The sequence below is a fragment of the Python bivittatus genome, unplaced genomic scaffold, assembly GCF_059951505.1.
Source record: "Python bivittatus isolate LINGU-HERP-01145 unplaced genomic scaffold, Pbiv_v1 ctg000980_np1212, whole genome shotgun sequence".
Taxonomy (NCBI): Eukaryota; Metazoa; Chordata; class Lepidosauria; order Squamata; family Pythonidae; genus Python; species Python bivittatus.
The window spans coordinates 4,278,773-4,304,778 of record NW_028277125.1 but is presented as its reverse complement, the minus strand read 5'-3'; the positions used below and the strand labels follow the sequence as shown (position 1 = coordinate 4,304,778).

The following is a 26,006-nucleotide window of genomic DNA, read 5'->3' as shown; positions in this document are numbered from 1 at the left end:
TTTCCTCCCCTGACTATTTTTATAATAGCTCTTTATGATAATCATGCCTTTTATATCCTACGTATGCAAGTTTCAGAGTTGTGATGCTGTGTTTTAGTTGTGAAATGCTGCCAGAGAAACTTCTTATATACAAGCAGGAAAACAACAAGATTTATTTTTTTTTATTGTTAGTAATATACTGAAACTGACTCTTTATGAAATTAGTTAGGACCAGCTAATGTGTGTAACTCACAAGCGCACATACACTCACATCCCACCAAGAAGCATCTGGGAACAAAGGAACTGCTGTGCAATTTGAAAAGAAAAAATTGGACTAATACAAGGGAGGAGCATGGACCGTTTCACGCGCAGATCATTTTTGTGGCCCTGCTTCTGAAGTTACATGGGGTACGTCTCATGCCCTTTTTTTTTAAAAGAGGTGGCTGGCACACAGAAAGGTTTCTCTTGTCCCCACGTCGTGTTTTTTTTGCTCCTGCAATCTGCTTGGGAGATGTACCCACACCCAACCCTTGCAGTGTTAGCTTGTGCTAGTGATTCCCAAGAGCTGAGCAGACTTGCAACAGCAAGAAAATTGCAAGTGGCAGAAAGATTGTTCTTTTAACAGATCTAAATGTGGTCTGGCCGTGGGGGGTGGGGGTGGCGGGAATCTACATTTGCAAGACGTGCTTTTCAGATGGATGTGAAAACATTCTCAATAGCAGAGGAGAAAGAACGGTTGAGTACCGTCATCCCCAGTTCCTCTCTGGGCTCCCAAACAGAATTCTCAAAGTGCTGATTTCTAAGTAGCTGCTAATTGATAATTAGCCAGTTTTCAGGCCTGTGTGACTGTGAGAGAAAAGGATTGCTTAGAACTATCTTTTGGTGCTTGAAATGGGGAGAAAGGAGAGGAGAAGATGGTATCACTTCAGGGCACTCTTGCTTTCATAGCTTAAATCCAGTGTTTAAGGATTGATGGATTTGTGCTAGTTGGGAAAAAAGAAAAAACCCCTACCTGGGCAATCCAAATTCTGTGCCAGCAAAAGAGAGGCCTCGCTCCATTTGCATAACGTGTGCATTTGCATAATTCTGTATAAGTCATTTGTGAGCACAGCTTATCATGTAATCTTCTTGTAGTTTTGCTAGTCATGGCGGTGTAGTTAGGCGTGCAAGGCCTCGGAGTCTTTGGCTCCACCTGGGAAATCATCGCGTTCAGTTCTGACACATGTGCAAGCATTCACGCCCACCTTTACAGGCTTTGCAGCAACCCAGGCTAGATCTGCTTTTTCAAAAACGGAATTCCGCATCCAACACCATTTTCTCCCTGGACCATGAGAGATGCTCGGATGTGGTTTTAGCAGCTGGCACCACCTTGCCAATGTTGTCCGGGCTGGAACCTAAGCAAGGTTGGATCTGGTTAAAGCTTGGATGGGAGACCTCCAGAGGATCCAAGGCTGGAGACAGAGGCAACATATGGTTGCTGGGAAAATTGCCCAAATGGGTCCATTAGGTCACCAGGAGCCATGTTCACCTTGAAAGACATGTTATCTTAAAAGGGATGTGAGTGGGCACTGCCTACTCCAGAGGAGAAAATTCTGGGCAATTCTCCAGAGCCAGAGCCTCCATGATGGAGACACCAAATGGGTAGTATCAACCCCACCAGGCTACCCACCTGGTAGACCAGACCACAGGAGGGGTAATGCTCCTTTTATTGAAATGGGCTCTTATAACAGCAATGTGCATGTCTGATTGGGCTGGACCTCCTCCCCCTTCTTATACTCATGTGAATGATGGAGGCGTTTGAGCTGCTTCCATATATTTTCTGCTCGTTTTGGACTTAAGATATGTTTGTCCCCTCATTGCTTTGGTAATGGATCTCGCCTATCTCCATGAAGATGATCTTCCTTACAGACCATCTTCATGGAGATAGATCACAAAATAACAGTGGCAGATGAAAAGCAGTGGACCCATCCTCCCACATTTCTATGGACGACCAAAAATACACAATCCTGACATACCTCTTCGACCAATTGTATCTTTTGTATCAGGGACTCCAACATATAACATAGCAAAAGAACTGACAAAAAAGCTTGGACATCTCACAGAGAAGAGCGAATATTCCATCAACTCCTCAGTACAGTGCCTCCAGAAAATCAAAGATGTACACATAGATGAAGATGAAATCATGGTCTCGTTCGATGTCATAGCACTCTTTACGCCCATAAACCCAGAACTAGTGAAAGAATCCATATCAGCAGTACTACACAACACACCCGACCTAACCAAATACACCCAGATCGAAATACCCAGAATCGTGGACCTCATCAACCTCTGCCTCACCACCTACTTTCAGTTTGATGGACAAATATACCAACAAATCAGAGGCTCACCCAAGGGATCACCACTCTCAGGATTCATAGCAGAGATTGTAATGCAGTGTCTAGAAACTATAGCACTTCCACGCTATAGTAGATCTGGCATGTAGATGACAACTTTGTTATAATAAAAAAGGAACAACTAGAGAAGACACATGAAACCATCAACAACATCTTCAAAGGAATAAAATTCACCAGAGAGGAGGAAAACAGCAACACGCTACCCGTCCTGGATATCCTCATCACCAGAGGAAACAGCAGCAAATTAGAAACCCAAGTTTATCAGAAGACAACCCACACTAATCAAGTACTCCATGACCAAAGTAACAACCCAGCCTCCCACAAGAGGAGCTGGGTAAGAACATTATTCAAACGAGTACAAACGCACTGCAGCAACCCAGAACAGCAGAAAAAGGAAACAAACCACCGATACAACATCTTCCAGCAAAACGGATATCCACACATCTTTATCGAAAAGTGCCTGGCCACTCAACCTACTACAACACAACCAACACAAGCTATGAAAAGGATCACACTGCCCATACATCATAGACATCTCAGAAACTGCCCACAGACTACTACAACCACATGGCATCTCCGTAGCACACAAACCAGCCAAAGCCCTCCAAAACATCTTAAGCAAACCAAAAGACCCAGTAGCCCAAGAAGAAAAAACAGGAGCCATCTACAACATACAATGTAAGGACTGTAACAGCCACCATGTAGGGCAGACGGCCAGAAGGCTGGCAGAGCACATCCATGAACACCAAGGAACAGTCGGAAGACAGGATGGAAACTCCTTAATTTCACAACACATGGACAGACATAACCATAGTTTCAACTGGGAAACTGTCAGCATCTTAGACCAAGCTAAATCCAAAAATACAAGGGAATTCCTGGAAGCTAGGTATTCAGATGAGGCAGCCATCAACAGACACGTAGAGATAAACCACGTTTACACACCATTCAAAAGAGACAATAGAAAGGGAAACAAAAGACCAGAACATCCTCACCAGCAATCATCACCCAGATAAGCAGAGATTAACACCAAGATTATCACCAGCCTTACAATCAGTATGGGTAATATGGATCAGGGTAAACAATACCCTAATTAAGGAACTACCAGAGGGAAAAATACAACAAAACCAAACCCCCACCCCCACCAACACAGGCAGGGCAAGTCACTGTATATAAACAGAGAGCAAACCCCACTTCATTCTAGCACTGAATATGTTACCTAGCCATGTAATGAAATGTTTGCAAGAAAACAACCAAGCTCAGAGAACCCCAAGGGCTGCATGATCTTCCTTACTCTTTATACCAGCCATCAAGCTCTCAACACAAAGATGCCTCTACTTTCACCTCGCTTTGCACAGACTCACACATCAAAGAAAGCCATCATGTAGTTTGTTGGGTTTGGGCGTGGTGGGCTGTGTGAATCAGACCACTACAGCTTGTAACACTAACCACAGTGAAAGCAGAGATGAATGTATTATGTGAACCCAGGATATCTAGAAGGATGTAGAAGAAACCACAGAATAGATGGGCTGGCCAGCTATTGAGTCAGACTTCCAGGGTGATAGTTGCCCAGCTGAGGCTTTGTTTGCATTTCAGCAAAGACCCCCCAATGGGTTGGTGGGCCCCCAGAAAGTCCAGCCACCTGCAACTTCTGAACTCAGTGCTTGGAAGAAATTCCTTCTGCTCTGCATTAGGGGAGAACGGATTTGCTGAACTGCTGATGCAGGAACAGGCTGCAGTGGAGCACCCACTTGGCATGCTGTTGGTCCCAGCTGAGCCACCAGCTCCTCTGATGAACCTGAAGGAAGAGGGTAGGTGTTCTGGCCATCTGATCCATCAGGAAGCATCTTCTCCATGTTGGCTACCAGCCGACTCCATCAGCAAATAATCCATTTAACAAGGTTGGGGGTACGGTGTGGACACCCCAAAACTGACAAAGCCAAGACAAGAAAAAAGAAGATTGGGTTTCAGGGTCAGAGGATTTCTGCACTCTTTCTGCTCCGTCCCAGCTCTCAACATTTGATCCAACCATTTGCTTTTCCTCTGAGATCCAGTGGAGGTGTCTGCTTCGGTCTCGTGCAGACTTGCCAGCCCTGGATTAACCAGCTGGCAGTTGTTGATCCCTCCCATCATGCTGGTGTAACATTCATTCCAGTTAGGCATTTACTACCCTCTAACACAGTGTTTCTCAAGCTTGACAGCTTGAAGATGTGTGGACTTCAACTCCCAGAATTCCCCAGCCAGCATGGCTGGCTGGGTAATTCTGGGAGTTCAAGTCCACACATCTTCAAGCTGCCAAGCTTGAGAAACACTGCTCTAAGAGGTTGCCATCTTCCCATTGGGTGATTTATATTATATTATATTATATTATATTATATTATATTATATTATATTATATTATATTATATTATATTATATTATATTAATTACGTCATTGCATCTCGGTCTTTCCTTCTCTTTTGCCATGCTTATTGGAAGAGCGGTGGGGCTCAGAATCACGGTGGTTGTTCTTTTCAACACCGGTTAGTTCTATGAAAGTGGGGAACTTAAAAAACGAAGCTTTTCCCCCACAGTGCCAAGCAAACAGAACACTTGAAGGGCAGCTCCTTAAGGCTGAATCTTTAAGGCGGGTTAAGGAAGAGGGAGGGGAAAAACCTCTTGCAGGCAGCTTCGGGCTTGTAAATTCATCTCTCCACCCGCTTAAATTCATCTCTCCACCCATTAGACCCACTGAAGATCTCAGCTCTCTGCCTGTCGCCACAGCCTTCCTTCAAAAAAGAGAGAAACAGAAAACCAGGACTTTCCTGAGCATGGACAGAGTTCATTTTCTTGTACCAAGCAACTATATCCTGCTCCCACAGCTCAAGACAGTAAAATCCCTTTTTTTTTTTTTAACCATTTCCCCCTTGAAGATACTAAGAAAATGGCGTAACGTGGGTTACTTTTTTCTTTTTAAGCTTAAAAACTCTGGTGGAACTTGCACACAAGCTTATTTCCAGGCTGTTTTCCACAGACTAAGCCACTTTCCAATTCCTCTCCCTCTTCTACAGTTTGGATTTGAACTCATAGTCCTACCAAATCCTACATTCGGGGCGTGGAAGGAAATTTGAAAAGGCAGCACCTTCATGGGGGTGTCTGCCTTGGACAGAGTTGAGATTTCAGTTCTGTCCACTGGAAAGGCACACCTTGGGTCCAGGTGTAGGCCATGCGCAGAGGGGTCAGAAAAGTCAAGATGGTGGCTGCAGCTGCACATAAAAAAGGGCCAAGGCTTCAATCTCAGGGTTGCCCCCACCATCTTGACTCTTGCAGATGCTCAACCAGATGTTTCTTTCCTGCTAATGGCTCTTTCTCCTTCCAAGTGCTAGCTTCCCATTGTGGCTTCCGCTCTCGACCAAACTCCTGATGTCTTGCAAACGCTGCATGTTGGTGCAGGACCTGGCGTTCCTTCATATGCCTTTCCAATTGTCCCCCCCCCCACCTCTAACTGACAGCATCTTCACGGCATCGCCCAGCTGTCGTCGAAGTCCTATGGGGGATCCCCTCCAATCTGAAAAAACAGCTTGGCAGTTACGGGGGTCTCCTCCCCTTGCCAAGGAGTTCATCTCTGTGTACATGAAAACTCAAGCCTCGCCCTCGGTCCCACGAGAGCGCCGTGGTTTATACGTATTGATTACACGCTTAACCACAATTTGCGTTTCTGCTATGTCTCTTCTCCCCTCCAAGGGGGGTCGTAGAAACCCAAGGTGCCCTCCCTGCTGCTTGTTGTTCGGTGGACTCTGCTCTGAGAAGCTGGCGACGGGAGGGAGGGAGCAAGGAACATTTCAGCCTCTTTTTTAAATCTTCCGTAGCAATAGAGATAAGACAGCGGGTTAGATGAGAACAATTTAATTAAGTCGCAGAAAGGTCTCTGAGTGGGCACTGCCTGAAGATAGGCTGCCCCCTCGGTGCAGGATTGATGGCCCTTTTCAGCTCGTTTCCCCCCTCCTCCCCTGCAATTGGAAATTAAAAACCAGAATTGGAATTAAAAACTATCAAACACTTTCTTTGCCGGACCCGGTCAGCACGAGCGATGCCAGCCGTCCTCCTGGGGATGTGGGATTATGGAAGGATAATCGAGGCTCCGGGTTCCAGTGGTTAGATAAATAAGCAACTTTGCAGGGCAGGGTCGGGATGAAAGAAAGGACCCATTAAAATGGATGTCTCTGCCGACATTTCTCAGTAGGGCTGGGTTTTTCCTGTACGTTTGGTCCTTTTCTTCCTCCGCCAGCCTATATCGATAAAATCCCTATTGAGCATGATGGCTGAGCGGGCATTTGAACCCGCTTCCCTCCCATCCTGCCTTTTGAACTGCTGATTATTCATCGTTCTGAACATGCACTTCTAGGCGAGGCCAAGCGTTTTCAGCGCCCGTACGCAAACGATGCATGCTTCGACCTCGCAGTCTGGGGAATGATAGCAGAGGAGGGGCGTGATTAAAATGGGCATTTCGTTGGTAGAGTTTTCTCTTTCGTACCGCTTTATCGTATCGGGTTGGGGTTCTTTATGGGCATTTTGCTTAATAAGGTATTAATTCTTCAGAACAGGATGGGCTTGCTGTTTTTAAGAAGTCTGTGTGTGTGTTTGATGTATGTGTATATCTATAACAGTGTTTCTCAACCTGGGCAGCTTGAAGATGTGTGGACTTCAACTCCCAGAATTCCCCAGCCAGCCTTGCTGGCTGGGGAATTCTGGGAGTTGAAGTCCACACATCTTCAAGCTGCCCAGGTTGAGAAACACTGAACTATACAGTAGATATCTCCTTAAGCTATTAGTTAAGATTCCCCTCGGTCTTAAATAAACAGTGGGGTCCAAATCCTGTCTTTTTATCTTCCTCAGCTTTCAGAGTTCACTTTTGCTCTGCTTTGCTTCTGAATCTAAGGCCATCCAACCATTGGGTATGCTGATATTTGAGAATCTGAAAGGCAGGTTCCCCCCTTTCTTCTTTGCATTTTCATAGACGTTTGTTACACAATTCAGCAGTGGCAGAAAGGTTTCACGGGCTGAATTTCTTCTCTGACACAACTGTTAAAGGAATGTGTTCCTGTTGGCTCTGCCCCTTTCCTGAAATTAAATACAGGTAGTCCTCACTTAACAACCATTTGTTTAGTGACCATTCAAAGTTATAACGATACTGAACAAAGAGACTTACAACCGATCCTTGCACTTACAACCGTCACAGCACCCCCATGGTCATGTAATCATGATCCAGGTGCTTGGCAACCAGCTCGCACCTACGACAGTTGCAGTGTCCCAGGATCATGTGATCACCATTTCCTGTTGTGGTTGTTAAGCGAGGACTACCTGTACTTCTGGTAGAGTCCATGAATGTTTGATTTTTTCAAGAGTAGCCTGGTTTCATAGATCTCTTTTTAATAGGAATATGTCTTGAAGATCACCTTGGATTCTGTCTTTAATCCTCTGATACCAGACCACATTTTCCTCTAATTGGCCAACTGCACCTTTTTGTTTTTCCCATGGCTTGATAGAAGCTCTCTGCTGCAAAGATCTGTGCCTCAGGCAGAAATTCAACAGGTGCTGCATTTCCTGCCACTGCATCTTCATCCTGAGCTTCACAGCATCTGATGAACTTCTGCTATATTCCCAGTGGAAAATGCTGGGCGCTCCACAGCTATATGTATTTGGCGGGAAAGGGGAAGGGAAGTGCATCATAAAATTTGTATGCAGAAGATCTTTTCTGCAGAAAATCATATATATCTGCACAAGGGCCGTGCATACATTTTGGATGCGTAGAATAGCCTGGGGAAAGCAGTTCTAGAATCTCTTTTCAGCGCAAGCATTTTGTGGTTAGAGATGAGTGCATTGCACGCCCTTAATAGTTCCGCTGGGAAAAAGTTATGTATTATGTATTCATTGTCTTGAAACGTTGTTAACCAACTGCAAGTCTCCTGGGACAGGGCAGGGTAAAGCCTAAATAAAGACTATTATTTCCTATAACCCCACTTGGTATTCCACCCCAAACAGACTTTCATTGTTAGTGATGTGCCCAGTGGAGCATCCACAATGTGTATGGGGTGGAGAGTGGGGGAGCCCCGTGTCTTCGTAAAATCACCAAGTTTTAAGCCTGTGCCCTCCTACCTGGCTGCATTTGTACAACATGCTTAGCCAAGTCCATTAAATGCCTAGAATTTATCTGGGCAGATCATGCTAAGCTTGCTTAGTTTTAACTTCCGTTAGGTTCTTGTGCATATCCGTCCCCTCAAGCTGGACTGAACAGGGGTGCATTCAGCAGACAGATGAAACATGTTGTGTGAATGTAGCTTTTATGTGGAATTGCAACTCCCATCTGTTCCTCCTTGGTCTTGGGAACTGTATTTCTGCGCCTTGGCATTGCATGGCAAAGCAGAGCATCCCCCCCCAAAGAGAGTCCGGGTGTCCTAACCTGTTACCTGTTCTCCTTCCACAGGCCCACCTTCAAGTATTTCACGTGGCACACATGTGTGCTGGGCATTGCCGGCTGTGTCGTCATGGTGTTCCTCATCAGCCCTATCTATGCCTCAGCCAGTGTGGCCTTCATGGTCGTCCTGCTTGTGGCCCTCCATTACCTGTCCCCCAGCAGCAGCTGGGGCTACATCAGCCAAGCTCTCATCTTCCACCAGGTAAGGACAACCACACTGGGACCAGCAAGAAGGTCTGGGGAGCAAGGAGGTGATCTTTCTCCGTCTAGGAGGCCGCAATGACAGACTTCTCTCTGCAGTCTAGAGCAGACGCTCTTAAGCTCGGGAAGAAGAATCCGAGAATGTTGATTATATATGAAAAGGAAGGTTCAGTTTAGAGTCTAAGAATTCCAGCAAGCGCCTTTTTTTCAAATGAGACATTTCTACAGGCAAACTTTGATCTGTTTTCTCACTGTCAATGCAGAGGGGGAAGAGACTTGACTCTTTTGTGAAGATGGGCAGTCTACCTCTGTCTGTTGGTTGCTCTCTACTGTTCCCCTGATCGCTCTAAGCAATAACTCTCCCATAAACTTGGCCAAAGTGTCCTGTGCCCTAGAGAAGTCAAGGTTGGACTTCTGGCTCCAACCCCACACTTACTTGTCTCCTTTAAAGACCTAGCAGCTACATTTACAAAACCTATGAAGCTTGGTTAGAGTCCTGGTTAGGTTTGGGGGAGTTTCTTTGTGGTTTCACTCGCTATGTGCGAAACCTGGCCCGTTTCATTGGTTTATGGTTGAACGTATGGGGCAAGCCCAGAAAAATACGTTAATTGGGTTAAGGGTGTTGGGAGAAGGCAGCCACTTTAGACTTTCTTGGAAGAGCCTCCAGAGAGGGCCCCTAAGTGATCGGCTGGTCTGGGGCAAAAGTAGTTCAGGGGGATTGAACTATATGAGCATTTTACATTCATTGTAGCCCAGCTACACTAATAACCAATATCAGTTACCAGAATTTACCAGGTATGGTTTAAAGCAGTGTTTCTCAAACTTGGCAACTTTAAGACCTCTGGACTTCAACTCCCAGAATTCCCCAGCCAGCGTTGCTGGCTTCAATTCTGGGAGTTGAAGTCCAGAGGTCTTAAAGTTGCCAAGTGTGAGAAACACTGCTTTAAAGAGTTGGCTACTGTCAATAAATTTATACCTAAAGGGGCCCTTATTCTGCACTATTTCCTGATCTCAGATGGGAAAATGTTTTCGGCTTCCCAGCACAGGTCAGTGCATTTTGCTGAACTGTTGCTGAGCATCAAAGAGCACCTTTGCCTGTGTCAAGCAACCATAAAAGGCTTCTGACACCCAGAGTTTAATCAGAAGTCAGCAGAGGCAAAGGGAGAAGCCAAGGGGCGTTATGGCTATTCCGGGGCTACAACAGTGTGCCAGTTGAAACCCTGGTTTGGGCCATTACTGTATCCGATTGCTTTTTGGTTCTCATTGTTTGGGATGTGCAAGTTGTTTTTCTGTGGCTAGACCCCGACTGGGGAATTTCTCTCCCGCAGAGCATCCTCTGGCTCCTTCTGTTTCTTTCTCCCACCACCCAGTTAAAACCGCTCTGTTTTAAGTCAGCTTTTTTCTAGCTTACGGAGGTTGTTCCTGTTGACTAAATTTTAAATTATCCATCCAGCAGTTTCTTGTCTGTCTCACTGTCCACCCACCGACCGCTTTATCTTGGGCCTTTTTTGGTGTTTTTAATTTGCTTTCTGGGATTGGAAAGGCACTTGGAGCACTAAGCCCTTTATCATGAAGCTAGAGATCAGCTAAATCAATGATAGCACGCCATTTCTCCCAGTAGCTAATTCATATCCTGACAGAAACTCCTCAGACATTTCTTTACCTTTCTAAATAGGCTTTTTCCAAATACCATCCATGATCTGTCTGCCTTGTTCTTCCTGGCATCCTTAAGTCGGACTTACTTGCTGCAACAGATCAAGCTCTGGAGGGCCTCCCTGGGGATGTCCTTTGTTCCAGACTGGTGAGCTAATCAGTGTAACTGTGGGACAATTTAAGCCAGGAATGTTTGGGGCCACCTCCCCCAAACTGGCACTTTCACCGCTGTGGGAGTTGAGACCCATTCCATAACTCATTTGGAGTTCAGCAGATGGTAGAAAGGTTGGACTTACAGGTAATCCCACCTTATCAGGTAGATACAAAGAACAGATCCAGTACAGATCTAACCTTTGCACAACATGACATGTACGTTCATTTAAACTTGGTTTGGTTTTCTGGGTTGAATGAACTCAAAATGGGACTAAAATTAAATATAAAGAAGACCAAAGTAACGACAACAGATAGAACAACCAGTCTTAGAATTGACAATGAAGATATCAAGGTGGTGGAGAGCTTCTGCCTTTTAGGACCAGCCATGAAGAGTAAAGGAACAAGCAGTCAAGAAATACGCCGTGGATGAGCACTTGGTAGAGCAGCCATAAAGGCCTTGGAAAAGATAATCAGATGCTGTGATGTGTCTCTGCCTACAAAGGTCAGAATCATGCAAGCTGTGGTAGTCCCTGTGATGCTCTCTGGAAGCGTAAGTTGGACTTCGAGGAAGCCAGGATAGGAAGAGCATTGACACCTTTGAATTTTGGTGTTGGAGAAAGACTCCTGAGAATACCATGGACAGCCAAGAAAACAAACCGATGGATCATTGAACAAATCAGCTCAAAGTTCTCACTCAAGGCCCAAATCACCAGGCTCAAATGATCCTCCTTCAGACACATGATGCAAAGAGCCAGCTCTCTGGAGAAGGTCCGATGCTGGGAAAGGTAGAAGGAAGGAGAAGAAGAGGACAACCAGCAGCAAGGTGGAGGGTCTCAGTTACAGTGGTGATGGGGGGGAAGACCTGAAGGGCCAAGTTAAGGACAGATCATCATGAGGAAATCTATCTATGTAGTCACTAAGAGTCAAAAATGACTTGATGACACATAATTAATCATGAACCCAGCTGTGCCAGTTCAAGATATTGTACAAACCCCAAAAATTCAGTAGCTAAAGCCTGTGCAGGGAACGCACTTAAACTTTTATAAGGCTGCGCAGAGATTTGGATTCAAAGGACACAACGAGATTCAAGAGCGCACATTGCACCTGTCAGAAACTCCTTGAAGCAGCTGTGTCTTTTCCTGGACTTGCACAGCTGCCCTCAGCGAGGATCTATTAATACGAACAAACCTCAATACTTTGATTGCCGATGGAAGAAGACAATGAAAAATAAGAATTTTAAAGCTAGCTGAAGATTTTGGAACTCCCTCAGTCCCATAAAATGTGTCATGTTTTCAAAGAGGATGTACATACATGGGGCCTCTTGGCACCTTTCTCAACAGCACGTAAAGGTGACATCATCCCCCCATTTGTCTAGTTTAGTGTTTAGGAACATGAGCCATAATGCACAGGGCAAACAAGCCCAGGAACATTATCTAATGTAACAGGAGGAGAAAACGATGAAATGCACAGGGAACATTTATATGAACTGATGGAATTAATTTACATTTAATTGGAGTGAACACAAATTTGGTTTTCACCTCCCTCCCTGCTTTGTCCAAGCCTTTGAGGAGCACAACCCATGGGACGCCACCTAAAGCACAGATCAGCAACAGGGATCTTGGCAAGCAGGAGCGTCTGCAGGGTGGTCGAAAAAGTCAAGATGGCAGCCACAACAGTGCAGTCAAACCCCCATCTGTTTTGAATGTGCACCATGTGTGATGTGCATGAGAAACAGGTGAAGCTTTGATCACACCTTCATGGCTGCCATCTTGACTTTTCTGACCACACCCTGCAGACACCTGTGCTGGCAAAAGTGGGAAAAGAGAGAACAAACACCTGAGTTAGGATTTCCATCCCTTTCCAGGAACTGGAGGAGGAACGGGATCTGCCATCTCCATCCTCTTCGCCCCTCGCCCCCCCGTTGCTCAGTTGCCAATGCCGGAGCAGGTGGTCATCCTTATTTGAGATTAATTTCTCAGATATAATAACAACATTCCGAATTTGCATCTGCTTCCTTTGCCGGAGACTCTTCTGTTTCTGCCTAACCCTTTTAGTAGACGGCTCGCCCTTCCAGCTGGTGTTATCCCCGCACGCCGCCTTTCCCTGGGATCCGTGCCCGGCTCCAGCAAACTGGGCCCGTTGCCCAGGCCCAGCCTTTTAATTTGGGTGTCATAAAACCAGCATTTAAAAGCTCCAGTTCGTGTATAATAGAAGAGTCTTATTAGCCAGCTGCTGTTTCCCTGGGCTGCATGGCAAAGGCACGGCCCTCCTGCGGGCAAATCGGATAGTTTGGTCAGGGGGTTTGCTTGGCGTTTGGCTAGCAACACCGGGTCGTCCATTCTGCGCATATCGTGATGTGCCTTGTCGTAAGAGCTCCCCTCCATGCGTACCGAGCCCGTCAATAGAGCTCTCTTGCCCCCAACACGGGAAAGAGCCGCTGTGGAGACTCTGAAAGGATATAGATCATCCACGCCTTTCAGGTCACGTTTGCACACTCAGTTTTTGATGCTCTTGCTGTGGGGTGGAGGGGCTTAAAGCAAAGTGTGTGTTTCGTCGCTTTGGAAATGTTGAGACCAGCCTTGTCCAGCCCAGTGCTTTCAAGATGTATCCGGACTGCCATACCCAGAATTCCCAACCAAGTTACACTGTGATTTCTAGGAACTGGAGTCTCAGCACATGGGGGTGAGAAGGCTGGACTGCAGATTGAGGAGGATGCTTGGATGCTGACTGGTGCTTAAAGCGTTGCTGGGGGTCAAATGTGGCGGATTGTCCGGAGCAACAGCCCTGTAAAGTAGGCCAGTGTGGCTCCTTATGCTGCCAGAGACAGAAATGAGGCTGAGAAGTTGTGGGGGGGGCTCCCTTTAAGGCTGTTTAATAAGTTTGGAGTACAGGTGAGAGGTAAGCTGGAGATTTGCACTTACTTTTCCTGGCTGCCAGACTTCTGTGGTAGCAACTGCCAGCCTGCTTCTTGCTTAAAGTACAAAGAGTAGAGTAATTCTCTTGGCCCTTCCTCCCACAGCTCAGCTTCAATGTAAGATACAAGCTTTCTGGGTAGAGAGGGTGCCTTTTTCCTTCTTCTGCTGGCACATACCTGCACATGGGAGGTCAAACAAGAGCTAGGGCAATTCTGATGGCCACACCCTGGCTTTCTCGGGCACTACACACGATGAAGTTCCTCCCCCTCTGGGCTGAAATATGGCCAGCATTGCTTTCTCATGTATCAAATTCCTACCTCAGAATAAGGGAATTCCAGGCTCATAACTGCAGACATAGCAGCTTTTTAAAGCAGCTGTGTCGACCAGTCCCAGGGAAAAGACACAGCTGTTTTAAAGTGTCGCAGATCAGGGCTATGTATGTACATAGTGCTTTGGGGAATCAGTTCCCAGATATTGCATGCCCTTCTATTTGGAGCATCATGGAGAGACACCCAAAGGTGTGGGAAGTTCCATTGCACAAGTCCTGTTGCAACAACCCAGAGCCGCACAACCATATTGCCATCTTCCATTCGAGCAGGGTCACACAAGAAATAATATTTCGGTTATTTATTAGTTAGAGCCGTGGTTTAGAATTCCCCACCTGGACTTCCAAATGGCTGGAGCCAGCCCTCTCCACACAAGAGGTCAACGTTTCTTGTTCTTGGATGGGAGCATTAGCTTTTTAACAATACTGAAAAAGAGGCACAGAGGAGGCGGAGAGCAGCGAACGTTGCAAATGCCACTTGGGGATTTCTCCCCTTTTAATACCTTTAGTTCCTAGCGGTGACGGACAGGGATGTTGGGCAAGTGGCAATGACAGATTGCGTGCAATCAGGAGCTGAGGCCTGGGGGCAGCGGGGGGGGCGGGTTGCAGTTGTATGGGTTTCTTTGCTCGCGAGCATCGAGGGGAATAACGTTTACTTATCCAGGGTGATGTTACCCCGATGGATGCTGATCAAATGCAGTTGTCGCTGGTAGTGAAGACAAATGTTAGCAGCCAAAGACGTAAATGCGTTAGCTTGCCCTGAGCTCCTGTTTGTCTGACCTGATATGTCTCGGTGTGCGTGCAAGTCTGTTTACACACACACACACATGCACAGAGCAAGGAAGGTAGCGGCTGGAGCTCCGTACAAAGGGAAGAAAAACTGTGGCTGGATTTGCTATTGTCCCCAAGCAGAGGATGCTGAAGCAGAACCCCAAGGCCATCTGTTGGGTCCCTGCTTCCTATCCAAAGGCCATTCAGTTCTGGGACTTGTCGAATACCCAAAGCTATGTGACGTGGAAGGCGGCCAGGCGTGTCCTGTGCTCCTTCTCCAAAGGGCAAGGCTCAACACAGTGACTGGGAGTTGCGAGGGAGGAGAGTTCAGCCGGACGCTACAAGAAACATTTGGAGGATGGGACCAGGACAATAAAACCAATTATCTAGAGAGCTGGTGGGCATTCTCTCTTGGAAGTCTTCAAGCCGAGGCTGGACAGCTGTCTGTCGGGGACGGAGGAGCTCTGCACAAAGCAGGGAGCGCGGGGTTGCGCTGGCCGGCCTCCCGCTTCACAATTCTGTCTGCTCGTGAGAGCCTCAAAGAGCCTTGGAAAAGGTCTGGACAGGGGCGAATTCGTCAAGTCCAGATACGCTCGGCCCTCCCCTCTATTTTTTAATGTCATTTCCATCACATGTCTGCAGCAGTGTTCAGGGTTGATTTTTTTTTTTAAAGGCCCTTGCATAAATTTATACAGAGCAGGGAGGAAGGGAGAGGAAAAATAGCCCAAGAAAGAGAAGCAAATGCATTCCACTTTGGAAGTGATAGAAGATGGGAAAAGAAGGAAGGAAATGGGAGGGAGGAAGGGAGAAGAGTGGGTGCCATATGGAAATGAGGGTCATAGGCAGGGAGTTAGAAAGTAGGAAAAAAGAATATGAAGCCTGATAGTGAGATTTCAGTGAAAGAGAAAATAATTTGTCCTGGAGGGAAGAAGTGACCAGAGTCCCACACCTCTGCCATCGTCCCCTTTGCGTGCACTGCCTGCCTTCTGGCCTGACCACACAGCTGTGGAAGAAGAGATCAGCTGCATGTGAAAGTCTTGAACGTAAGGCCAGTTACATCTAGGAAAGTAACTTGCTGGGTGGTGATTGGGGCCTGTCTCCCTCCCTCCCTCCAGCTGCCAACCCGCCAGCTGCTGTTGACTTGGAGCCGGGGGATCCCCAGGCGTCCTCCGCGCATCCAGGCAGAATCTCCAGCATATGGTGCTGTCAGTGGCTGGCACCCCTCTTTTATCTCCCCCCCATGCCCACATGTGGTCTGCCAAATGGGATGCTCTGGCAGAATTTCCTCCATCTAACCCAGGATCTGACAGGCAAGCACTGGGTTCAGCTCCTCTTCTGTATCTACATCTTGGCCGGTTCAGGCATGGCTGCCCACCATCGCAAAGGAGCCAGCAAGGGCTGAAGGCGAATGATTAAAATATGCACCAAGATTGGGGTTACACAACATATTCAGCCAGGTTAGTTAAAAGCAGCTGCAGGCACCCAACTTGCTGATTTTTATTATTTATGGATTAGGCGTGTATTTAGTTAGTTATTAGCGTGAACTCAGCCTGTTGGGTCAGCTTAGGGTTCTGTGTGCTGTGGGAACCCTGAAAAAGGGCTGAAGCCTGGTGAAGTGTGGTGTATAATCTGAAACCGAAAATTGCTGAGACATTTTTGGAGAGAGATGTTTGCAGTCTTTCCAAAACGTGTTAAATGGAAGTCATAGTGAGACTTTCAAGGGATCTGCCTACGTGCTGCCTCAAGTGAAACTTCAGACAGATCCAGGAAAGAGGATTGTCAAACCACATCGACCAGTAAAGTATGAGGAAAGTAGCTACTGTAGTACCATAGAATCGTAGAGTTGAAAGGGATCTTGGAGATCACCTACTCTAACCTCCTGCTCAGGGCAGGATCCACAAAAGCATCTCTGGAAATTAACCTTCCAGACTCTGTCTGAAAATCTCCAGTGAATGAGAACTCACCACATCGTGTGGTGGCCTGTTCCACATGAGGCATTTTAGACTGCCAATTCCTCTTGCAAGAAACCTGCCCTCTTGTCCTTTGTAAAACCAGCATGCGTGCTGGTGATGGTGTGGTATTATCACTACTACTGTAGAAATGCTTATGGAAGCCCTTGCTGAAATGGTGATTAAAATTCTACATCAGCTGAGATTGTTTCTTGGAACTTGATTGGTACCTTCTACTGGTTAAACTTGTAGAGCAATGCATATCCTCCAGTGACATTAGGACCACAGTCCTCATCATCCCCAGCCTGGGTGGTGTTTGGGGCTGACGTCCCATCTACACGAAAAGGTTCCTGAATAAACTCAGGATTTGAGGAGTGAATCTTGCCCCTTTCGTTCAATCTGACCCTTGGACTTCTTTCTCACCCAGGTCCGCAAGTACCTGCTGATGTTGGACAGCCGCAAAGAACATGTCAAATTTTGGCGCCCACAAGTATTGCTGATGGTGCGGAATCCACGGACCTCCCTCCAGCTTATCCGCTTCATCAACGATCTCAAGAAAAGCGGCTTGTATGTGCTCGGCCACGTAGAGCTGGCGGATTTGGGTAAGGAGACAGTGGGAACGGGAGGAAGTCACCTGAGGGACAGCCAAATGTCCCATGAAGGCTCCTTAAAGACTGGAGCAACCTTCTCCAACCCACTGCCCGCAACAGTAAGGACCATTTCACATGGACATGATGGAGATTGCAGGACAGTCTTCCAGACATAAGCATATCCTTCCAATCTGTGCATAAAACTACAGTGATGCTGTGTGGAAAATTGACAAAATGGGTACTTCCAATTAGTTTATCTCAAGCAGTGTTTCTCAACCTTGGCAGCTTGAAGATGTGTGGACTTCAACTCCCAGAATTCCCCAGCTGGCTGGGGAATTCTGGGAGTTGAAGTCCACACATCTTCAAGCTGCCAAGGTTGAGAAACAGTGATCTAAAGTATAGATGGTTGAAGGACATAGATTTCAGAACTGGCCAAGGGAAGGACTATAGCATTCTGGCTTTACGTGTCTGATTCTCCAGGTGTTACGTCTTCCCTTTGAAGGATCTCCAATATGTTACTGACGCAGATCTTCTCTTGGTGGGCTTGGAAAACTCATATCAAAGTAGATGGAGAAATTAGTTGACTGAGGATAATGAAACGGGGCGAGTTTATTCTTGGTTTTCCATGCAGCCTAGTTCACCTTCCATGAAAAGAGTTCCTTTGAAACTAGAGATGGAAAATCAAAGGGGGCTTATCCATAACAGCCATCCCGCCAAATGCCATTGTTCTTCTTGCTTGCAGAAGATCATAGCTTGGAATGGGAGGGGGAGCATTTTTGAGAGTTGGGAACAGCAATGAGCCTTGGCGATGTCATCAGCAGGGTTGGGGCTCATTTTTTAATTTTTATTTATTTATCTTGGTGGGACTCGGGTTGGGAACAGGAGCAGAAAATGCCTTGGAAACCCTTTGATCCCCACCCTTAAGAAACCCCTTTTCTGTTGCATTTCAGCAGTATTATTTCAGGCTGTTTGGGGAGGGTTGGAAGATTTTTAAGCGGGGGGGAGGAGACCAGTTTCCTTCGCAGTGGCCACCTGCTTCCACTGTCACCCTTTAGGAAAAAAGGCCCAAGTGACCCCCTCCAATTCCTGCAGTACAATCTTGAGCGACTGAGAATCCACCAAGGGGCTGCCAAAGGAATATTTAATATTTAATTCAGCAAATGTAGATAGCCACCCGTCTACCAGAAGGACCTCTGGTCGACGAGCAAGAATAAAAGCATGATACAATTATTTTTTAAAAAAACCTATTTAAATGAAAAACAGTGTTGAGGCCCTGATAAACCTTGCATTCATCCCCAACCACTCCATGCCAGCTCCATCAACCTCCCAGCCCCAGCGCCTGGAGGAAAAGCCAGGTCTTTGCTGCTTCCCTGAAGGCCAACCGTATCTGTATCTGAATCTCTGTTCTCCATGAGGGAGAAGGTGCACTTCTGAGGTCCTGCCAGGTGACTCTGTTTCACTGAGGGGACCCAGAGCATGCCCACCCTGCCAAATCTAGTAGGATGGGCAGAAATCATCGAGGGTAGGCAGTTCCACAAGTAACTTGGCCCTGCCATGCAGGGTTTACAGGTCATGACCAGGACCTTGAATCGCACCCGGAGCAATTGGAGACCCAGCATAGCTCATGCAGCAATGGTGTTATTTGGGTATGCTGAAATATGCCCACTATTGCTTGTGCGGCTGCTTCTGGACCAGCTGAAGTTTCCAAATGCTCTCCAAGGGCAGAGCATGTGAAACACATTTCAAGAGGCCCATCGGGAGGTGACTAAAGTCATGAGTGACCATGAGCAGGGCCTCCCAGTCCAGGAAAGGTGCTAGTGGTACGCTAGAAGCATTTGCGCAAAGGTTCTCTTGGCCATGGCTACCACCTGCTCTTCAAGCAGGAGCCATGAGTCCAGGAGGGCTCCCAGATTGTGTCCGAACTTTGACTGGGGAAGTATGGCTTCTGCCAGAGTTAAAGATGGCAGATGGCTAGATATGAGGGCCCTAAAACCCACAGCCACTCGGTCTTGTCAGGGTGGAACCAAAGCTGGCCCAGGTGGAGATGCAAAACTGAGTATGACCACGTACTGATGATCCTGCACCCCAGGCCAATTGATCATGTTACCCAGCAGTTTCACACTGATGTTGAATAGGACAGGGGAGAGAGTCGAGCCCTGTGGCATTCCACAGAGCAGGGGCCTCTCCTTCCCTCCCACCAACACTTACTGGAACAAGCCTTGGAGGAAAGAGGAGAATCAACACAGCACTGTGCCTCCCCCTCCCAACCCCCTCAGCTGGTCCTGGAGGATACCATGACCGATGGTACGAAAAGCCACTGAGAGATCAAGGAGGACCAGATGAATACACCAGCCCCTTCCTAGGTCCCCCAGAGCTCATCACAAGTTCAGTCAGTGCCATCTTGGTACTATATCCCAGCTTGAAACCTGACTGCTGTGGGTCCAGATAATGTTCTTCCTCCAGAGCTCCACTGCACACCTCACTGTTATGAGTTGCCCCTTTGCACCTTGGCAGTGTAGTGTAATAGCCCAGCATAGGTTGGACATGGGTGCCACACACTGTCAAATGTGCTCCAGAAATCAACCAGAGCATCCGGCTGTGTTTTGAGTATCCAGAATTCTTGTTGAGGATTGGACCCATAATGTTAAGCCTCATCAGAGCTTGAAGGTCTCCATCTATGCTGCAGGTCTTATGTCATGGATATCATGGACCATGGCACCGTGTGGAAAAAGCAGTGACTAGGCAGGACCCATATCCAATGGCAAAGAACGTACTAGATGTTGAAGGCCTGGAAAGTGCCAGAAGTGTGGCTGTCCCATGTGGTCTGGGTTCATGCACTCTGGACAAGGTGGTTGAGGAGATCTTCTCAACTCCTCTTTGAGTCAAGTCCATTGGTTCTCATGTTGCGTGCCTCAGTTTGGAACTGTATGTGATGACCCAGAACCTGTGTAAATTTACCATGAAGTCATTTGAGCTACCAAGACAAGACTTCTGAGATGCACATTGAACTCAAGCAGTGAACCTTCTCCAGACCTTAGTTTACCTGTATCCATCAGGACATACCCTTCACGTGTGCTAAGCATCCGACACCTAGACTGCAAACCTCTGGGTGATCACCAGATAGCACCAGAGAGAACCCAGGCTCTCTGCACTACCATCTAGTGGTGGTTCCAAATTTAGCAGCCTGGATCCAGTAGCCCAACAATAGCCCAGCATTTCAAGGCAAATAGACTCCAGCTGGCTGGAAGGATCCAGGCGTTCCTTCCTTTTGCCTAACTCTCATCCTTTGTACTACAAATTGATTTCTCAGATGCTTTTGTGAAGGCTGCAAAAGGGGCCCCTCCTGGAGCCATTCAGGTTTCCATGGTGACTAATGGACTTTTTTTTTCCGGAAAAGGGGGAGGTAAGAGGAGGAGGGTTGCTAATTTCATTTTTTACCTAGACCAAAAGAGAGAGAAAGGGAGGGAGGGAAGGAGACAGATCAAATTCAAGCAATCATGCAAATCGAAGAGAGGAGGAGTTGCAGGAAGAACAGTTGGGGGAGGACCTCATTTGGATCCTAGAAGGGGGGGAACCAGGGGAAATTCAGGGCTTGGGGATGGCCAGTGAGCTGGAGGAACAAACCATCTTCAGCTTCTCCATTGCCCGCACGGTAAAGCCATCATTTTCACATCTGGCGAATCAGAAATCTGGCATTGAGGCATGGAATACCGTGAGATGCCTTTCAAGAGAGATGGGTGAACCCAGAGACGGTTTGGAGTAATGTTGTAGGAGGCTGCTGTAAGGATAAGATCTCACATTATAGCAGAGGACATGTAAGCTTGCATTCAGACAAAGAAAGAATGGATTGACCAGCATCATGCATCCGAGGGAAAGAAAAAGAACTGGGTGTTACGTAGCCTGTGGGATTTGAAATCATCCGAGGAATCAGTTTATTACTTTTTACTGAGTTGTGAGATTCGAGCTCATTCTGGGGATCCTCCAGGAGGGGCAAGCAGCGCTCAATCCTCTACTTTCCCCCACAACAACCCTGTGAGGTAGGAGAGAGGCCACCCAGGAAGCTTCCATGGTTTAGGGTAAGCTTAAATCTGGGTTGCCCCACTCCTAAACCAACATTGTAACCTCTAGACCAGTGTTTGTCAACGTTGGCAAGTTTAAGATGTGGGGACTTCAACTCCCAGAATTCCCCAGCCAGCCTTGCTGGCTGGGGAATTCTGGGAGTTGAAGTCTCCACATCTTAAACTTGCCAACGTTGACAAACATTGCACCAAACCACACTGGTGTTTTTTACAACCATGTTGCTTGTAAAAGGTTTGGCATGTTCTAGTTTGAAATGAGCTTCTTCCTGAGTATTAACTCAGCCACTAAAGTATTACAAGATTTTTAAGGACTTCCTGTTAAAGATCTTTAAAATAGCTTCACCAACTTAGGTGCAATTAGGACATAATGGACTTCAACTCCCAGAATTCCCTGGCCCACATGGCTTTTGCTGAGAATGCTGGGAGTTGAAGTCCATACATCTGAAAGGTGTTTTGTTGAAGAAGGTTCTTTAATATATTTCCTGGTGTTTTCATTGCAATGAAACGCTTTTGTTTTGCTGCTTTTCTGCTTTTGGTTTTTACTATTTTTGTAACCCCACCAAGAGAACTGCAGTCATTACAAGTGGGAATATGCTTTGCTAGGTCTGGGCAGACTGTGTTGTGTGAACTCAACCACTATGTGTCTGAACCATGGCGTCTGTCTTCTGTGAGCCCAATCAGTGAGGTTTATTCAGTAATCCACAATTAAATGCTTACAACTGCATAGTCGCCACCCTTTTAAGCCCTTTGCTAAAAAATGGGTATTTGTAACAAGGTGATGGTTGACCCAGTGGTGTGGGTTGGGAGTATCTGGGGAGGGGGTCAAGAAAAGTGAAAATGGTAGCTGCAGCCATACAGCGAAGCCCTGGTTGTACATGTGACACACATAAAAAAGAGCATGGCTTCCAGCACTAGGTCATGGCCAGCATTTTGACTTTTTGAGTCCTCCCCTATGGATGCCCCTGGTCTGGTTCTAGGGAGGTCTTTTGGGGGTTGAGGGACCAGGATTTCTTTCAAGGCCACCAGCACCACTTTCTCCCTGGATCCATCTAGTCAGCCCCTGTCTCAAATCTGCCAGAGGTCAAGAGGGCATGTAGTGGACCAGCTGGCTGCAAGGTCTTGGCCAGATCCTGTGGCCTCATAAACTGAGAGGGTTCCTGTTTCATTGGACTAGATCAGTGTTTCTCAAGCTTGGCAACTTTAAGATGGGTGGACTTCAACTCCCAGAATTCCCCAGCCAGCCATGGGAATTGAAGTCCACCCATCTTAAAGTTGCCAAGGTTGAGAAACACTGTCCTAGATGAAGTCCTGGAAGCCTTAGGATGGAATCTGTGGAAAGCAGCGTTCAAGCTGATGTGAACATGCGTGGTTTTACCTTCCAGGGGCCTTCCAATTCTATCACAGCAGATTCTTGATGGTTCCAGTGTTGGGTTTTCTGGGGCAGATGGCCCTCAGCTGTTCAACAGTCTTAAGAGCACTGTTGGACAGCAGCTTGAAAATGCCACAGAGGCAAACAAAACGTTCTTTTTGGCCTTCTCTGCCACACTATGTCCTCTCAGCTTCTTGGCAAATATTATAGGGCACGTAGCTTCCTCCTAGGACAAGGGGTTGAAGATTCTGGGGCCATCTGTGGTGTAGCAGGAAAATAGTCTTCAGACCATCCGCAGAATCCTGCCATCCAAATTGCTGTACGGTTTCTCAGAGGCGTATGCCAATGGAGAACATGTGGCACTGGAAGAGCCAGGGACATTTGCAGGGAGAGGATCAAAAAAGGCAAGATGGTGACCACGACTGTGCAAAGCTCCATCCTTTTTTGTAAAGGAGGTGGGGCTTTGAAGGCACAGGCATGGCTGCCATCTTGATTCTTCTGACCGTGCTGCCAAGGACCCTTCTGAGAAGCTACACCAACAGTGAAATCAGGGAATGGGGTATCCCTGGAAATGCCTCCCTTGGTGCCCACCAGGCTCCCTGCCCACCCGGCTGCTTTGTCTGGCAAAGATGGCATAGGCAACCATCTTGTGAAGAGGCTCCCACGGTAGCCATGGTCTGTGTGTGCCCACCGGAGGCACCCCAACTGCCCTGGGGGCCCCGAGGGTCGCCAGTCCTGGACTGACGGAGTCTGGTATTTCTCCCCGGCGTGCCACCAGATGCGCCAGCAGGAAGTGGGCCTGCCGGGGCCCCTCAGCAAGGGCCTGCCTCGCACCCGGGGAGGGGGGATATGCCCTCCTTTTAAAGCCAGCCACGTTGGCCCCATCACCGAGAAGGGAACATCCCAGAGTAGCGGTGTGTGTGTCCGTGTCCTCCGCTGGGCCGGGCCGTCCGACTGACCTCTGCCCTTGTCCTCAGACTCCCTGCCGTCCGATCCCTTGCCGGACCAGTCGGACTCCTGGCTGCAGCTCGTGGACCGGCTGAACATCAAGGCCTTTGTCAACCTGACGCTCTCCGGCTCAGTGCGGCACGGCACACAGCAGCTCCTCTTCATCTCAGGGCTGGGTAGGTAGCCTTGGCATCGAAGGGGCAGCTGGCCCGGGGGTCACCTCTCCGCTAGCGCCAACTTCCAAAGAACGCCCTTTTTGGGGGGGGGGGTTTCAATCCAGGTTGAACCGGGTAAATCCGTTCTGTGAGGGCGGACTCCAAGATGGCCAAGTCGGTCTTTGTCTCAGATTCCCAGACGCGGAACATTTTGAAGGGCATGCCCGCCCACAGAACTGCCCATGGGCCCTCTTCACATCCCAGGGCACCCTCTCCCGGGGCCGACTGACCTTCCTCGGAGCCCTGGCAGCACACGGAGCCCCTTCCCCAGGGACCTTATCACCTGCTCTTCTTCTTCCCTTAACCACCGCCAAATACATCAAGGAAGTCAGCAGTAGTGATGCAATCAGCGCTACCGATGAGAAGATGAACAAGTTGCTCCACCCCTTTCAGTTCACGCTTTGCCCTCTTGTGTGGCTATAGGAGGGTGAAATGAAATGGTTGGGGCTGAAAACTCCCCGGAGGGTTAATTGGCTGGGCCACTTAGCTGGATTTTGAAATGAATATGACGCATTAATCCTTCCCCCATGATCCAGCTAGGTGTGTCATCGGTGCAGGCTGCGCAAACATACACTAATACTTGCTTTGTTGTTACATGCCAGTGTTGTCCAAACTTGGTCACTTTAAGATGAGTGGACTTCAACTCCCAGAATTCCCCAGCCAGCATGGCTGGCTGGGGAATTCTGGGAGTTGAAGTCCACTCATCTTAAAGTGGCCAAGTTTGGACAACACTGGCATATGCAGACATCACTACACGCTTACATGGTTATCTGACCCTAAAATATACTCAAATCTATAATTATAGTTGCCCAATCAAGGAGCATAAAGCAGACAAGTTTCGTTCTTTGTTTTTAAATAACTTTATTAGATTTTTAAAATACAGAGATAAAAGCTAAAGCGTGACTAATTAAGAGAAAAAGTAGAAGAGAGAAAAAGGTAAAGAATGAAAAAGAAGACAAGGTCAAAAGTGCAGAAAGAAAAAGAAATGCAAAAGAAAAATGACTTCCGACTTTCTTTTACAACAGATATGCGTATAAAGTTTCTTCAAGCTCTTACTTTAAGTTGACAACATAACTTCCATTTTTTCTATGGTCTACTATTATTCCTAATCATCAAATCCATATATCATGATTTCATTTTTTTCTCTGTTTCACGCGAAAAGTCCAAAAGGGGTTTCCAATCAGCGTTAAAATTTATCAGTGTCTTTTCTCTAATCGAAGTAGTCAGTTTCGCCATCTCAGCCAGCTCTGTCAATTTCGCCATCCATTCTCCCACTGTAGGTAATGTCAAATCTTTCCATCGTTGTGCAGAAGTCTTGCTGCTGTTATCATGTATAAAAACAAAGTTCCATGGTTTTTTTCCATCTGTTTATCCATCAGTCCCAAAAGAGATGTCTCTGGTTTCAATTGTATATTAATCTTTAAGATCTTCTGAATTAATATATATATCTGAGTCCAAATTTTTTTAGCTTTTTTACATGTCCACCACACATGATTAAAACTCCCCTCTTGTTCACATTTCCAACATACATTCAAAGTACCTTTATACATTTTAGACAATTTTTTCCAGCAACAAATACCAACAGTACATCATTTTATAAAAATTCTTTTATTATAACACAATGTAAATGTCAGTCCTTTCATCCATATTTTCTCCCATTGTTCCATTTGTATATTATACCCAAAATCTTTAGCCCATTTTATTATACATTCTTTCACTTGTTCATCTTCTGTTTCAAATTCCAATAAAAGTTTATACATGTTAGCAGTAACATGTTCATCATTTGTACATAATTCTGTTTCAAACTCAGTCTTACCATGTTCAAAACCAAAAGTTCTTCGATCTATTTTAAATCTTTCTAGTAATTGTACATAGGAAAACCACTGACATACATATCCTTCTGGTATCAAATCCTCTCTTGATTTTATTTTGAAGCCTCCCTGGAGGAATTTCAGCATATCACCGTAAGTTAACCATTTATGCTTAGGTATCATTTCTCTTCTATAATATGCTTC

The 26,006-nt window shown here is 46.8% G+C and overlaps 1 protein-coding gene across 2 annotated transcripts in view; it reads left to right on the top strand.

Moving 5' to 3' along the window:
* LOC103056241 (solute carrier family 12 member 9-like) overlaps positions 1–26,006 on the top strand; it is a 104,516-nt gene that overhangs the window by 54,960 nt on the left and 23,550 nt on the right. For both annotated transcript variants that reach the window (XR_015794348.1, XM_088131882.1), the window contains 3 exons: positions 8,833–9,025; positions 17,218–17,392; positions 23,806–23,952. Coding sequence is in view for 1 of the 2 variants with exons in the window: in XM_088131882.1 (XP_087988008.1) it covers positions 8,833–9,025; positions 17,218–17,392; positions 23,806–23,952 (515 nt within the window). In the remaining variant the exon portion in view is untranslated. The remainder of the gene's footprint in view (positions 1–8,832; positions 9,026–17,217; positions 17,393–23,805; positions 23,953–26,006) is intronic.